Source organism: Echinococcus granulosus (genome assembly GCF_000524195.1).
Source record: "Echinococcus granulosus chromosome Unknown EG_S00072, whole genome shotgun sequence".
NCBI lineage: Eukaryota > Metazoa > Platyhelminthes > Cestoda > Cyclophyllidea > Taeniidae > Echinococcus > Echinococcus granulosus.
In genome coordinates this window covers 375,458-387,416 of record NW_020170452.1, presented here as the reverse complement: position 1 = coordinate 387,416, position 11,959 = coordinate 375,458, and the positions used below count along the sequence as shown (strand labels likewise).

General features: G+C 40.0%; 1 protein-coding gene across 1 annotated transcript; it reads left to right on the top strand. All coding sequences in view use genetic code 11, as the record gives it.

Annotated features, from left to right (window-relative positions):
* Positions 1–8,604: 8,604 nt before the first annotated feature.
* EGR_07219 (CUG-BP- and ETR-3-like factor 5) lies at positions 8,605–11,559 on the top strand (the record flags this gene model as incomplete). Its single annotated transcript, XM_024496468.1, has 7 exons — positions 8,605–8,677; positions 9,115–9,239; positions 9,318–9,602; positions 9,918–10,248; positions 10,442–10,669; positions 10,743–10,850; positions 11,519–11,559. The coding sequence occupies 7 exons, from the start codon at positions 8,605–8,607 to the stop codon at positions 11,557–11,559; spliced, it is 1,191 nt and encodes a 396-aa protein (XP_024349145.1).
* Positions 11,560–11,959: the final 400 nt, after the last annotated feature.

Below are 11,959 nucleotides of genomic sequence, written 5' to 3'. Positions count from 1 at the left end.
TAGCTGGAAGCGATGGTTTTGGTTAGAGACTGTTTACCTCAAGAACCCAGTTTAGCCAAATTCTGATGATCCGTAAGCTCATCGCCAATCCCGATGTATAGCATGTGATTAACCCACATGTAAGGGATTTGTGGAATTCAGCTACTATACTATATCATCCAACTATAGGGGCTTCACATTCAGAGGGACCCTGTGCTGGTGATATGAATAGTGAACTGCTTGCCCTCCAGCTACTGATCTTATGCGCTTGTCTACATTGGCACGCTGGCAAGGCTTATACCAAGTGCAAGTTGGGGAAGCTAAGCAAATGTGTGTCGCCCACATGTATTAACAGAAAAGAAGAAAATAGGCCCTAAAGGCTATTAGAATATCCATATCTTGGTCACTACTTTCACATGCCCTACACTTCATAGTGTTTGCTCACCGACTAGTATGTGAGAAGATTGGGGTTGTCTGAAATGGGGTTATTCCCTAACCGCCTACTACTCAGTCCACATTTCTAAGAGGAGCATGGATCACACTAGGATGACCAAGTTGAATTTGTGCATGGTGGGCTGCGGATGACACGTAGTGTTCAGTAACTGGGGCCCAGACAATTACAACTTCGAAGGTATGGAGGAAGTACTCATTCTTCTGCTCTTCCTACTTTTTCTTCACAGGAAGAGTCAGAGCCAGTGAATCGGTGAGAATAGTCTTATTCCCACTCACCCAAGACAAAGCAAGATCTTGCGCCCTAAAGTGTTACTAAAGTGACTTGTAGAAGTAACTCATAGCCCAATTTATGGCTTTGGGATGATACTACTCTATACTTGTCGTAAATATTCCTTCAATAAAATTTCTGCAAGCTCCAAATGATACCGTTCACCCCTTTTGGTAATGGATTTGGATAACCACAATATCACACGAAATAGATAGTAAATATGGAGCTAGGTAGGACTAGATTTGTCGCTTCTAGAGACAAGTACCCCCAATTGCTCGGAGTTGGCAGATGGGAATGTCTAGTTGAGGAAGGGTAATAAATGGGTCCGGTGATTGTTTTTAAGAGCAAAATATTTTAGACAGCGCTCTGCAGTTGCTTAGCACTTGTCGCGAAAACCACGTAAAGCTATTCGCCTTTCCTCTGTCAGTTATTTGTGGTCTTGAGTCATTCAAGGAAGTTGATGGTTTTGGCTTCTGAGGAAATCGCACATTTTCCATCAAGTGATTGGACACGCTCTATTTGAGGACGTTTGGAAAGCAGTGATATCTTGGACGATGTTAGAGTATGGCTTGAAAAACAGGAAAGTAGTTTGGAGATCACAATTGCGACGCTCCTGTCAGCTTAATAAAATGTGTGTCTTTCAAGATGTACTTCATCACTGGTGTTTTGCGCAACCTGAAAAAGGTCGTCTCAAAGTAGTTTTCATAAGATTACCTTTAAGATTTAAATTGTAATTTTCAAAGTGGAGTGATAAATAATTATCTACGATAGAGGCAACTGAGTAAAATACGGGAGGAAAGGATTGTCGTTTTGCTAATATTATACTCTTCTCAGGCAACCCTTTCTACTCATCAAAGTTAGTAGAAGTTGATTTTGCGAAAACAAAAGTGAATTAAATTGGAATTGGAGTAGATAAGGGACATTCAAAAAGGTCACACCAGTGAGGTTATTGTGAGAATGTTGTCTGTAGGTTGTATCTATGCCTGTCACATCAAATATTCCTGCCGCGTAGTATCAGTGCGACCCATCTGCTGTGGTGATTAGAGGACGTTTGTCCTCTGTACTACAAAAGGGCGCTACTATCACATACGACAATAATGGTAACACAGGAGACATCTAAATTTAAAAAAAAGGCAAAATTTATGATTTTGAGATGGATAATGCCACCCACTGTATGGGTAAAATTCTGATGAAATCAGTTGCGCCGTTTCAGAATACCATCTGTAAATTCCTGACAAAGCTACTTTTATCTGGTTCCTTGTTGTGAATTTAGAGTGTTCTAGAGATTGCTTGCCGTTACCCATAGTTCTTGACATTAAAAAAACTGATGCAAAACGCATCTATATTTGTTACCTTTAAGGATACAAAGAATTTCAAATGAAACTTTTCAAGCTTTTAACTCAAGGTTCTGCTAATGTTTAAAATTTCACTGAAACATCACCACAATGTAAGTGTTTAGCTATAATATGGTGTAAATAAGAACCAGGCCGAATCTTTCTGCGTTGATTTCGTATAGTAATGTTCACATGTAGTATTTTGGGACCTCACTCCCATCCCTTCTCTTGTAGCCCACTTGTTCCTGCCCAGCCCAACCTGACAGATTATGGTTTGGTTCTACTCAAAAATATCGCAAAATAGTTCATTGAGGAGAGGCTGAGATTGAAATAAACACGGTTTTAAATGTCGCACGTCTATGTAACCCCTCGAATACTGACGTACAACCTACATGTGCCTCACAGATGTTGTCATCAGGGGGTTCTGTCACCAGGATTCCACCCCCATGTTTCTTTTCAGGTCAATTTCGTTTTACGTTGAGTCGCCTCGCATCACTCAGATGTTATTTGATACCTTCATTTCTATCAAATATTGCAGTTATGCTTATCATATTGTCCGCAATCTTGCAAACGTTGTTTGGAGTAGAAATTATCCGCTCTCAGAGTAATGCATAGACGTATGTGTCCACCTCAAATTTCAGACCTCTACTGCGCGTGCTATGTAGCAACTACCAACCAGTGGCATCAGTTTTCATTTGCAAACTTTGGGTGTACATCAAGTTACAGCTTTGAACATTCCTCAGCCGAACAAAGGCAGCAAAGTTGTGCAAATCATTAAAGACCCAACCAAAAGACTTTGAGTCAGAAATTGCACAAAAGCGGGAGTCTATTCTAGGATATTTGAAGAAGAGATGAATCTTAAATTAAATACAGTGGAAACGCCGAGATTGTTGTTGTCGGTAGTTCATTAAACTAGCTCTTTTACTCTCTCCGTCGTCGTTTATTAACAAGTCCATCTTTTCTTTTAAAACACTGATCTGTATTTTGTTAACTTGATACGAGGAGAGTATTGTACACAATAGGAATTAACTCGGTTAAACTGTAAATGAACAGTTTGCAATAAACTGTGCCTCCACAAAGGTGTGGTTGGTGGTTTCTTGGGCTCACTTAATCTGATACCACATTTTATACTCAGCTGCGTTTGTCATGAGGCGTGATCACAAAATTCATCATGTTGACTCATCTCTAATCCTATCTGACCTCAGAATGACACGACCCAGCAAGGAATGAAGTCACGTTTATTTACCAACTTAGTAAAATAGCGCCTTGTAAGAGCAAGTCACAGCTGTTCGACAGGGATTATATCCAGTCTACTGCATGTTTGCCATGAAACGCAAGGCCAGTTACATCCAGATGGGTCACTAAATAAAGTCTTACAACTGCAAGTACTTAATATTGAGATTTTCAAGCAAATGGCCATCACTCATGACTTCAAGACCGATCCTCTTGCAGCTAATTAAAGGATGGATAGAAAATTAATTAGTGGATCTAGTGATGAGGTTTTTATTTACGATTCTAGACGAGTCACATAGAGGAGAGATCCATTTGATTAAGGATAATTCTGCCTTAAATTGCTAACTGTCACACCAGTCTTTTGGTCAGAAAAGCCACCACACACCCCAAATTAACAGCTGTATCGGGTCACTAACGTAAGTTATGTGAGTATCACGGGGAACCCATACTGTGCTCCTTTAACCTAAGGACGGCCATAGTGTAAAACTTCATCACCCCATTTTAAACCACTAGATTAGGCAGGTTTTACTGGACCGACTTCACCTTAAAGACATTTTGGGATAGGTTTGTATAAATGTCTACAAACATGGAGACAAACAGAGGATACCAAAAAGGAGGTCGAAGTCTCCGGTGATGAAGAGTTCTAGCTTCAAACACGCAGTTAAAACCATTACCCATTCGCTTTTTCGCAACTATCACAAATCAGGACCGACGGTCATAATCTGACTCCTCATCAGGGATAAAAGACCTTTGATGCCAGTGACAATGATGTTAGTCTTTGTTTCCATGGGCTCTCAGTTTCGTCCAGTCTGTGCATCGAGCTGCGATGACTTGCTGACTTTGTACTACTTTAGTTTAGAAGGTGTTTTTCAACGAGTGTCTGCCAGGTGGCAATGGTCGTAAGTAGTCTGCCTCCATCCCTCATCGTCACTATTCTTATGTGAACACTGTTGAGGTGTCTGCTTGGGTTCATTCAGCCATTAAGAGTGTAAATATCCTACTTCTCTGACCATTTAGCGAAGAACTTCCATCATTGATGCTTTTAAATCAAAAGTGGTCAAAAGCTTTTGCGGCTTCAACAACGCTACGCACCTTCAGCCATCTATAAGTCTTCTTTGTGGTATTTTGGTATTTTGCTAAATTTCATGCAGCTTAAATATGTTAGGATAGCGTTATGAGGGAAAACCTCCAACATATGGTTGGAACACATCGGTACCAATAAGAGTACCAAAGCCTTAGTGCTAATCAAAAAAAGCACGAAGAAGTTATGATGTTAACAATCATAGCATCTCCTTCACCATCCCGTCCCAATTCATGTGAAATTTTGTGTCTAAGTGGTTCATCCATTTAATACTTGGTACTAAAGTAGATCACCCACGGACTACGCAGTCCAGCACAATGATTGTTCGCCTTAATGCAAAACAGCAATACACCATGGAATTTCTATAATGTGTGAACATAATCGCTGCTAAAGTAATCAACATCAACCTCTAATAATAGCAAACCTTCCTACTGACTAATATTGTTGGAGATAATTTTTTATACTATTGTCACAGTTGTTACCACCGCAATAAAAATACGTCATAAGAGGTCAAGGCGCAGCTGTGCGATTAGAATTAAATGCAACCAGCCCGTGTTGATATTAGATGGTTGACAGGAGACAGGCGACTTTTAGCTCCATCCCGTTGGGACACCAACTAAAGTACTGCATTTATAGGCATTTAATGTAAGAATTTTTGAGCCAAGATTCATCATATAATATCAAACTAAAAATTTTGCATTTTAAGGATCCAAGTATTTTTTTCTGGTACCTACTAAATAGTTCATTTTAAATTTCCAAATTGGTATGTCCTGATACCACATCGTCTGCAAAACAAACTGCACTGGGGATGGACCCATTTATGGAAGGAGTACCGAAGACTGGGAGATATTTGAAAGAGGTCTACCAGAAATCAAAAGCTGTTCTTTAAAAGGTTATTCAATTCAATTAAATCCAGCGTCTTTTGTTTGCCGGATTTTAAACCAAATTCCAGGCTGAGGCTGCCAAAATAAGTTGAGTCGATTTCAGTGGTCTTGCTGTCATAAGTTGTAGCCAGTTTAACAATCTACGACAATCTCTTTCTTCTGCTGTACTAGCTTGCTTTGGTCCACTGACGATGCAGAGGTATCTCTTTAAGAGATATTCATTTTCCCTTGACTTTTCCGGATGAATAGCAGTGCCAAGACATGAACGTGGACGTCTTCCTTGTTCGTCTTTACTAAACCACTCCAAGCAGACCCCAAGAAGAACTGATAAATTGTGCCGACTATTTGTCAAGATATTTTACCTACTGGTAATGCTATTGTATAACTGTCCTGGAACAAATTGCTAATCACCGTGAAAGCATGGAGTAAAAAAGAAATGGAAGCAAGTGGTCACGAGGGCCTGTGACTAACCTTTGGCGCCTGTGGTGAGCTCTTTTTCAAAATATTTAGGTAGGCACCACTGATTTTGGAGTTGTCATTAAACCACCGAAAATGATTATATTATCTCCCCAATAAAGCTGTTTGCGTAAAAGTTCTTCACTTATTCACTTTAGAGAAAAAGAATAATGTTCTTAGGCATCGTCTGGTTTGTTTAGAGTAGAGATATACGTGACAGAGATTCTAATCGAGCTGTTAATTTTGAAGTTTAGTGGATTTCAGGTCTTGGACAGATACGTACAGTAGTGAAACCAAGCTGGAAATCTATCGTAGACTCTTCAAAGGGAATAGACGAAGGCCCAAAACACTTAGAAGGATGTCAAAACTGCAAAGAATGAAGTGTCTCCACAGTTAGATGTAAAATCAAAACAGGAACAGCTCTTTAACATAGACACCTCAAAATTAGGTTTAAAGTCAATCATTCTACTCTAAATGGATAGAGGAAGTAACATTGATTCCTCCTAAAAATATAAGTACACTAGATCCCATTACCAGTCACGGGTCTTGTCTTTTTGGATGCATTTACGGCTTAGTCAACTTCATTAACTACTTTAGGATGATTCGGCGATGGTGCAGTTTGCTAATTTGAACGGTATTCCACAACGAGTTCATTCTACAGCCCAGCCGAAAATGACGAGAACATTTACCTTTAGGTAGATCCCATCTTACAAATGTATACTTAAATTTAGTTCCAACTGCTAATTTTCTTCAGCACTCTTCAGACGTAGCCAGAGATGAAATAATAGAAGAAAAAAGAAGGAGGAAGTGTTTTTTATTCACTTAGTTTCCCACACCTTCAAATAATACAGCAGCCATTGTGCAGTGACTGAAACGTCTGCGTAATTGAACATATGAACAGAAACGACAATCGTGAAGTTCTCGGAGGAACCAGCGACAACATGCGGCAACGTACACAAATAGTGTGAAGCAAATTCCCAAAAATGTGCTCATCGAATCGGTCAGCAACTGATGTTGATTTGTTACACCAAATGGCTATTCATGATGCCCCTTCATTGGCGGCGAATGTCGCAAAGTGGGGAGTCCATTCTTGGGGTTTCCTGCCTTTGAGTAAAAAAGCACCAGCTATTATCAGTTTTTTGTCGTTAGGAACAGATCTTTTTCGACTGAGCATCTTCAGATTTTTCAGGAAATGCAATGAACTACTTAAATGTGGTTTTAAGAATAAATGTCCCAAACAATTGTAATGCCACGAGCCCATCATTGAGGAAGTGACTCCCATCACTTAAAATTCCATTATGTGTAGTATGTAGTGAATAAGTCAATCAACGAGACAAAATTGACTGACATTTTCAGACATTATTAATGTTTATCATTGGGATGCCTTTACTAGGCACTCTGTAGTATCATAATTTTATGCCAGGTTTCATTAATGGTTAAAAATACCTCTCAAGTGCGAGGCGTGCGATCAAAAAGCACCTGAGAGACTTTCAGTCAAAAACAGATTTGTGCCTGAAATTCCTGCATATTTCGGATAAGTGCTTGTTTTCTCATAAAAATCGAATTCTAACATGCTTGTATTTGATCGGCGAAATGAAAAGTTTGACCTCTAATACCGTCTCCTTGCATCAACAGCAAGCATAAACCGATACTTCATCCCGTATAACCTGTGTGTGGAAGTAACTTGACTAGGAGAAATTGCCAAATAACTCACACTGCCCACAACTCTCTAAGAGAGAATTCTAATAGTATCTCAATCTTGGCTGGAAAGTAGCACTGTTGTGTTGAGTACGGAGTTATGTCCGATGCCGAAAGTTAGACAGGGAGATGCCTCAATGTCGAGTCTTTCTATGCCAGTATTCTTCTGACTAGGGTTAAAGGCTAAGATGTGTGTATCTGTAATAGGCCACCATGTTGAAAAAATAGTTGTAGACTACGCTGCTTTAAAAACTCAAAATTTTTGTTTTAGTTCCAAACCCCGTTATAGGCGCTTATGCCCATCTTCCCTTTTTCTAAGTGAAATACAGAAATGCTATGAAATAATGAATTTCTCGCATAAGCTTTCCAATAAACTGGGTATGGGAAATCACTGTGTGTTAAAACTCCCAAAAGTTTGTCCGTGTAAAAGATGCAAGAACTCGTGCGTGGAAATACGGCGTAGGCCACCAACAATGAACTTCTATTACTTACTTCTCTAAAGCTGTATAACTTCTCCAGGTCCTTTAAATCAGCGAAATCATGGGCATTTAATTTTACTACTGAAGACCAAATTGAAGTTCTGACAGAAGTGTTCAAATTGCTTTTTACTGGCCTAATTATCTGCAAATCGTCTTTACCTAGGTGTGGTTCTACCTAACCCTAATGGCTAAGCCATGTGATATGTCTTATCTGTCACTTTGTTCTTGTTGTTGTTGCTGTTGTTGGAAGGTACTGGCGAGTTCAGAAGGTAACTAGAGAATTTCAACAATTGCAAATGGTATCCATGTGCCGATGTACAATAAGGAATTCATTCAAAACCTCATTTAACGCGCGATATCACAGATGCAGGGCTATGAAATTAGTAGACCTATTTAGTTAGGGCAGAGATATACCAAAACCATTTTTCTTAAGGGTATGCAGGGAGTTAACTTGTTCTCCCGTTGGTCAAGGCACAAAAGCTAGCCCAAAAGTTGCATAGACTCATCGGTTCACCTAATCAGATACCCCATTCTCCCATTGGTCACTTCCGACCAATTTTTTAACAGGGGGGGTGTGGATTGATTGGTCCACTAGTCACTAATCGATCAGAATATAAGGCAAGCCATTTTACGCAGTTCCTGCAGTATACGGTAGTGTATTTCACGTTTCCAACTACATTCCTTGATTTACTACTAATATCTAGTGGATTATAAACGGATTCCCGCTTCCCCTCCACGGATGGATTTGCCAACTGGATCTACCACTTTGGCCGTTACCGAGGCTTCCCAAATTCCAGAGAACGGGGAATCAAGTGAGTGCTTTTCATTTATTACATCCTTGTCTTGAATTGATAATACAATATATTCTCTTACGGTTATTAATACGCTAGGTTGTTTGATCGTATTTATCTGCTAAACCGGTATGTTTTCAAACTTATTTAGCAAAGGTCTTTTTTTTCGGGTACTTTTTGGTCACTTAATCACAAGACGATTACAGTCAGGGATTTGTAGGCAAATTGCTTGCATTGGGACTGACTTGGCAGTCAGGTAACTCTTGCGCATGCAAATAGTACTGCTATGTTGTCACATCTGGAGAGGAAAAAAGTATCAAAAGACCACTATTGCTCTATGTGGAATATGCTTTACCATCTACCCCAAAGGCAAATGCTTCGATGGAATTAATAGGCTAGAAAACAATGGTAGAATGTGGCCCACTTTTTTTTAATCTACAATACCTTTCCTTGTAAAGCTGAGGTCCGTTATGAACTATTTTACTGTAAATTTACTTTAAACAAAGATGGGACCACAAGCAGCGTTGCCAACCCAATAGAAGCTGGCCAGTCAACTCTTTCAAATAGAAATGTCTCGGTAACCGTAAGTACTTGGAATTACGTTGTAATCGTGTCAACATCCGTAACTTACCGTAGTTGACAATCCTGATTGCTTTAACAGGGACCTGATAATTGGTTGCATTATGAGGGTGCCAGCGCACTTTCTGGAGGGGATTTGGAAGCAGCCGCATTGGTGCCTCAACCTAAAAGTCAACCGCCACCACCCTTCCTGAGTCCAAGTCTGGCCACAATTAGTCTCGATGGCCTTCATGTTTCACAACTTGCCGGACTCTACCAACAAATAATGAACCCCGTGAGGCTATCTAATTTCATAATGAATTCTACCGCTACCGCCTCCGATCCTGCCAACAATGGCCAGAGCTACTACCAAACTCCTATGTACTCGGTAGGCATATAAATTAATGACATTTACTTATTCATTCTGGGAGTAAATACAAAGAATGCCTTGCCAGCAAGACACGAAAACAAAATGGGTCATTGCCGAATCGAATGGTTCTGCAGTTTTTATGCATTGATAGGCATTGAAATGGATATGTACCCGTCCATTCTACCATTTTAGGACCTCACAACGGGTGCACAAATCCAGCCTGTTCAACAACAGGTTAATTATGCTAGTTTGCCACCTGTGGCATTTCCATCTGAAAACTCTTTAATTACAAACTCACCACCGGCTGCAGTGGTTTTTTCCACATTATGGCAGAAACAGGCTTCTACGATAAACAGTAATACCGGATCGTCTAGCAACTTCACAGTGGCGGCCCCCGGCGCATTTTACGAGGCTGTAAGAAATCAGCCCATGTTGGTGGAGCCAACCGCATTTCCGCAACCACCAACATCTCCCGCAGGTTTTACTTTTGATCCAGCTGCGGTACAAGCCTTGGCGCTTATGATGGTGCAGCAAAATTCGCAGCAACTCCTGATGCAGCACCAACAGCAACAGCAGTTTTTGGCCAGCATGATCCAGACTCCCCAATTACCTCCACATGGAGCTATGCTCTCCACAACACCAGGCACTGCTACTAACAGCGCAGGTAGGTAGTTACTTAATGACCTTGCCGGATAAGTTTTGCCTCTTAATCGCCCATTGCCATGCTTTCCTTTTATTTGCTCTACCATCCGCGCCCAACTATTCGCCGTTTGGATTAAGTGAGTTTGTACCTTTTTTTCTTTTTATTCCCCTGTTTGAAATAAGTTCACAGTAAAGCGTTGCTCTTTTGTCTTTAGCTGCAGCGGGCAATCAAAACCCCGCCCAAGTGTTAGCCCCTCCTCCTCACCAACGACCCGTTGGTCGTGAGCAAATACCAACTGGACCTGAAGGATCGAATTTGTTTATTTGCTACCTTCCAGACAATTATGGCGACATAGAACTAGCAAGGCTATTTTCGCCCTTTGGGCAAGTGATCAGTGCAAAGGTGTATTTAGATAGAGCAACAAATCAAAGTAAATGCTTCGGTATGGATGAGTTTAATCTTACTGATTTTAAAATTTCCACGTCCTCAGTTGATCACAGTGTACCTATTTACAGGCTTTGTAAGCTACGACAACCCTGTAAGCGCGCGAAACGCAATTAGCGCAATGCATGGCTATAGCTTGGGAAAAAAAAGATTAAAAGTTCAGCTGAAACGTCCCAAAGGTAGGTCTTTGTCCCTTAACTACTGTTACAACCCCTTCTACCGTAAAATTAAAATATTTTTTTCGTTTTCTCTTAGAATCAAGTCGGAGATGATACTTCTCCCAATATTTCTCAATATAGTGTCAATTGTTTTACCCCTCAAATTTGCTTAACCTTTGTTAGTTTTGTAAAGTGGATCCTATGCTCTACGGTAAGTTGTTGCATCAGAGATCTTTTTTGCTTTACGTCCTATTTCGGGAATAATTGAATAGGCTAAGGTCATTCTCGTACATGCTATTCCATGTTAACTTCTGATATTTCTATGTGTGTATTGTCTGAGTTTGTTATTCTAGCCTCGTCTATATTAATTTTTACATTACCTAAATTTCAATTTTGATACATGACTATCTGTCTGAGTGATAAACGAGTGACCGTTTAATCATCCTCTCATGCCTACGCATGTGCAACGCGGCTCTTGCATTAAAAGTTCTGCTATACGCAAAGATTTAACATACTTTTTGCGTAATTTGCTTGATTTCACCTTTTCTTTCGATTCATTATGTCTATACGCATGTTCTTCCTACCAGCTTCTGGCTACATTTTTGCATGAATATTTTGCTTAAGCCACACACTGCATGGCAAGGTTTTTTTTCACGTCATTCCTCTTAAAACCACTTTTTCTTTTTTAGATGACTTTAACACTAATGAATCCATTATAAAGCCCTTGTAAGAAGTAGGGTAATTGTTTAATAAATATTTTTCTGTAACAATAGCGTTTAACTTGTGCTTTCGGGGTATATTGCTTTAGAGGAAGTACTTTGCTATCAGTACATAATCTTGATGGATCGTATGTACTTAGTTGGGCCTATTCGAGGGTTTTATGCCAAAATGTGGGTTTATGCCCATGACATAGTTCTAGGATGATGTTTAATGGAGTGATGAGCCTTTAACAAGTGGGTCAGAAAAAATTAAGCCAAAGTGTTAAGTATTAACCTGCTGTACTTTAATCAAAATCATTATACAGAGTAACTGAGCAACTGTTTGTTTAATTGTTAGGAGGTCAAATAAGTAGAAGCAGGCCTTGTGACAGTACTCTAGAGATGTGATGGGAGTAGAAGAACCTTCACCTA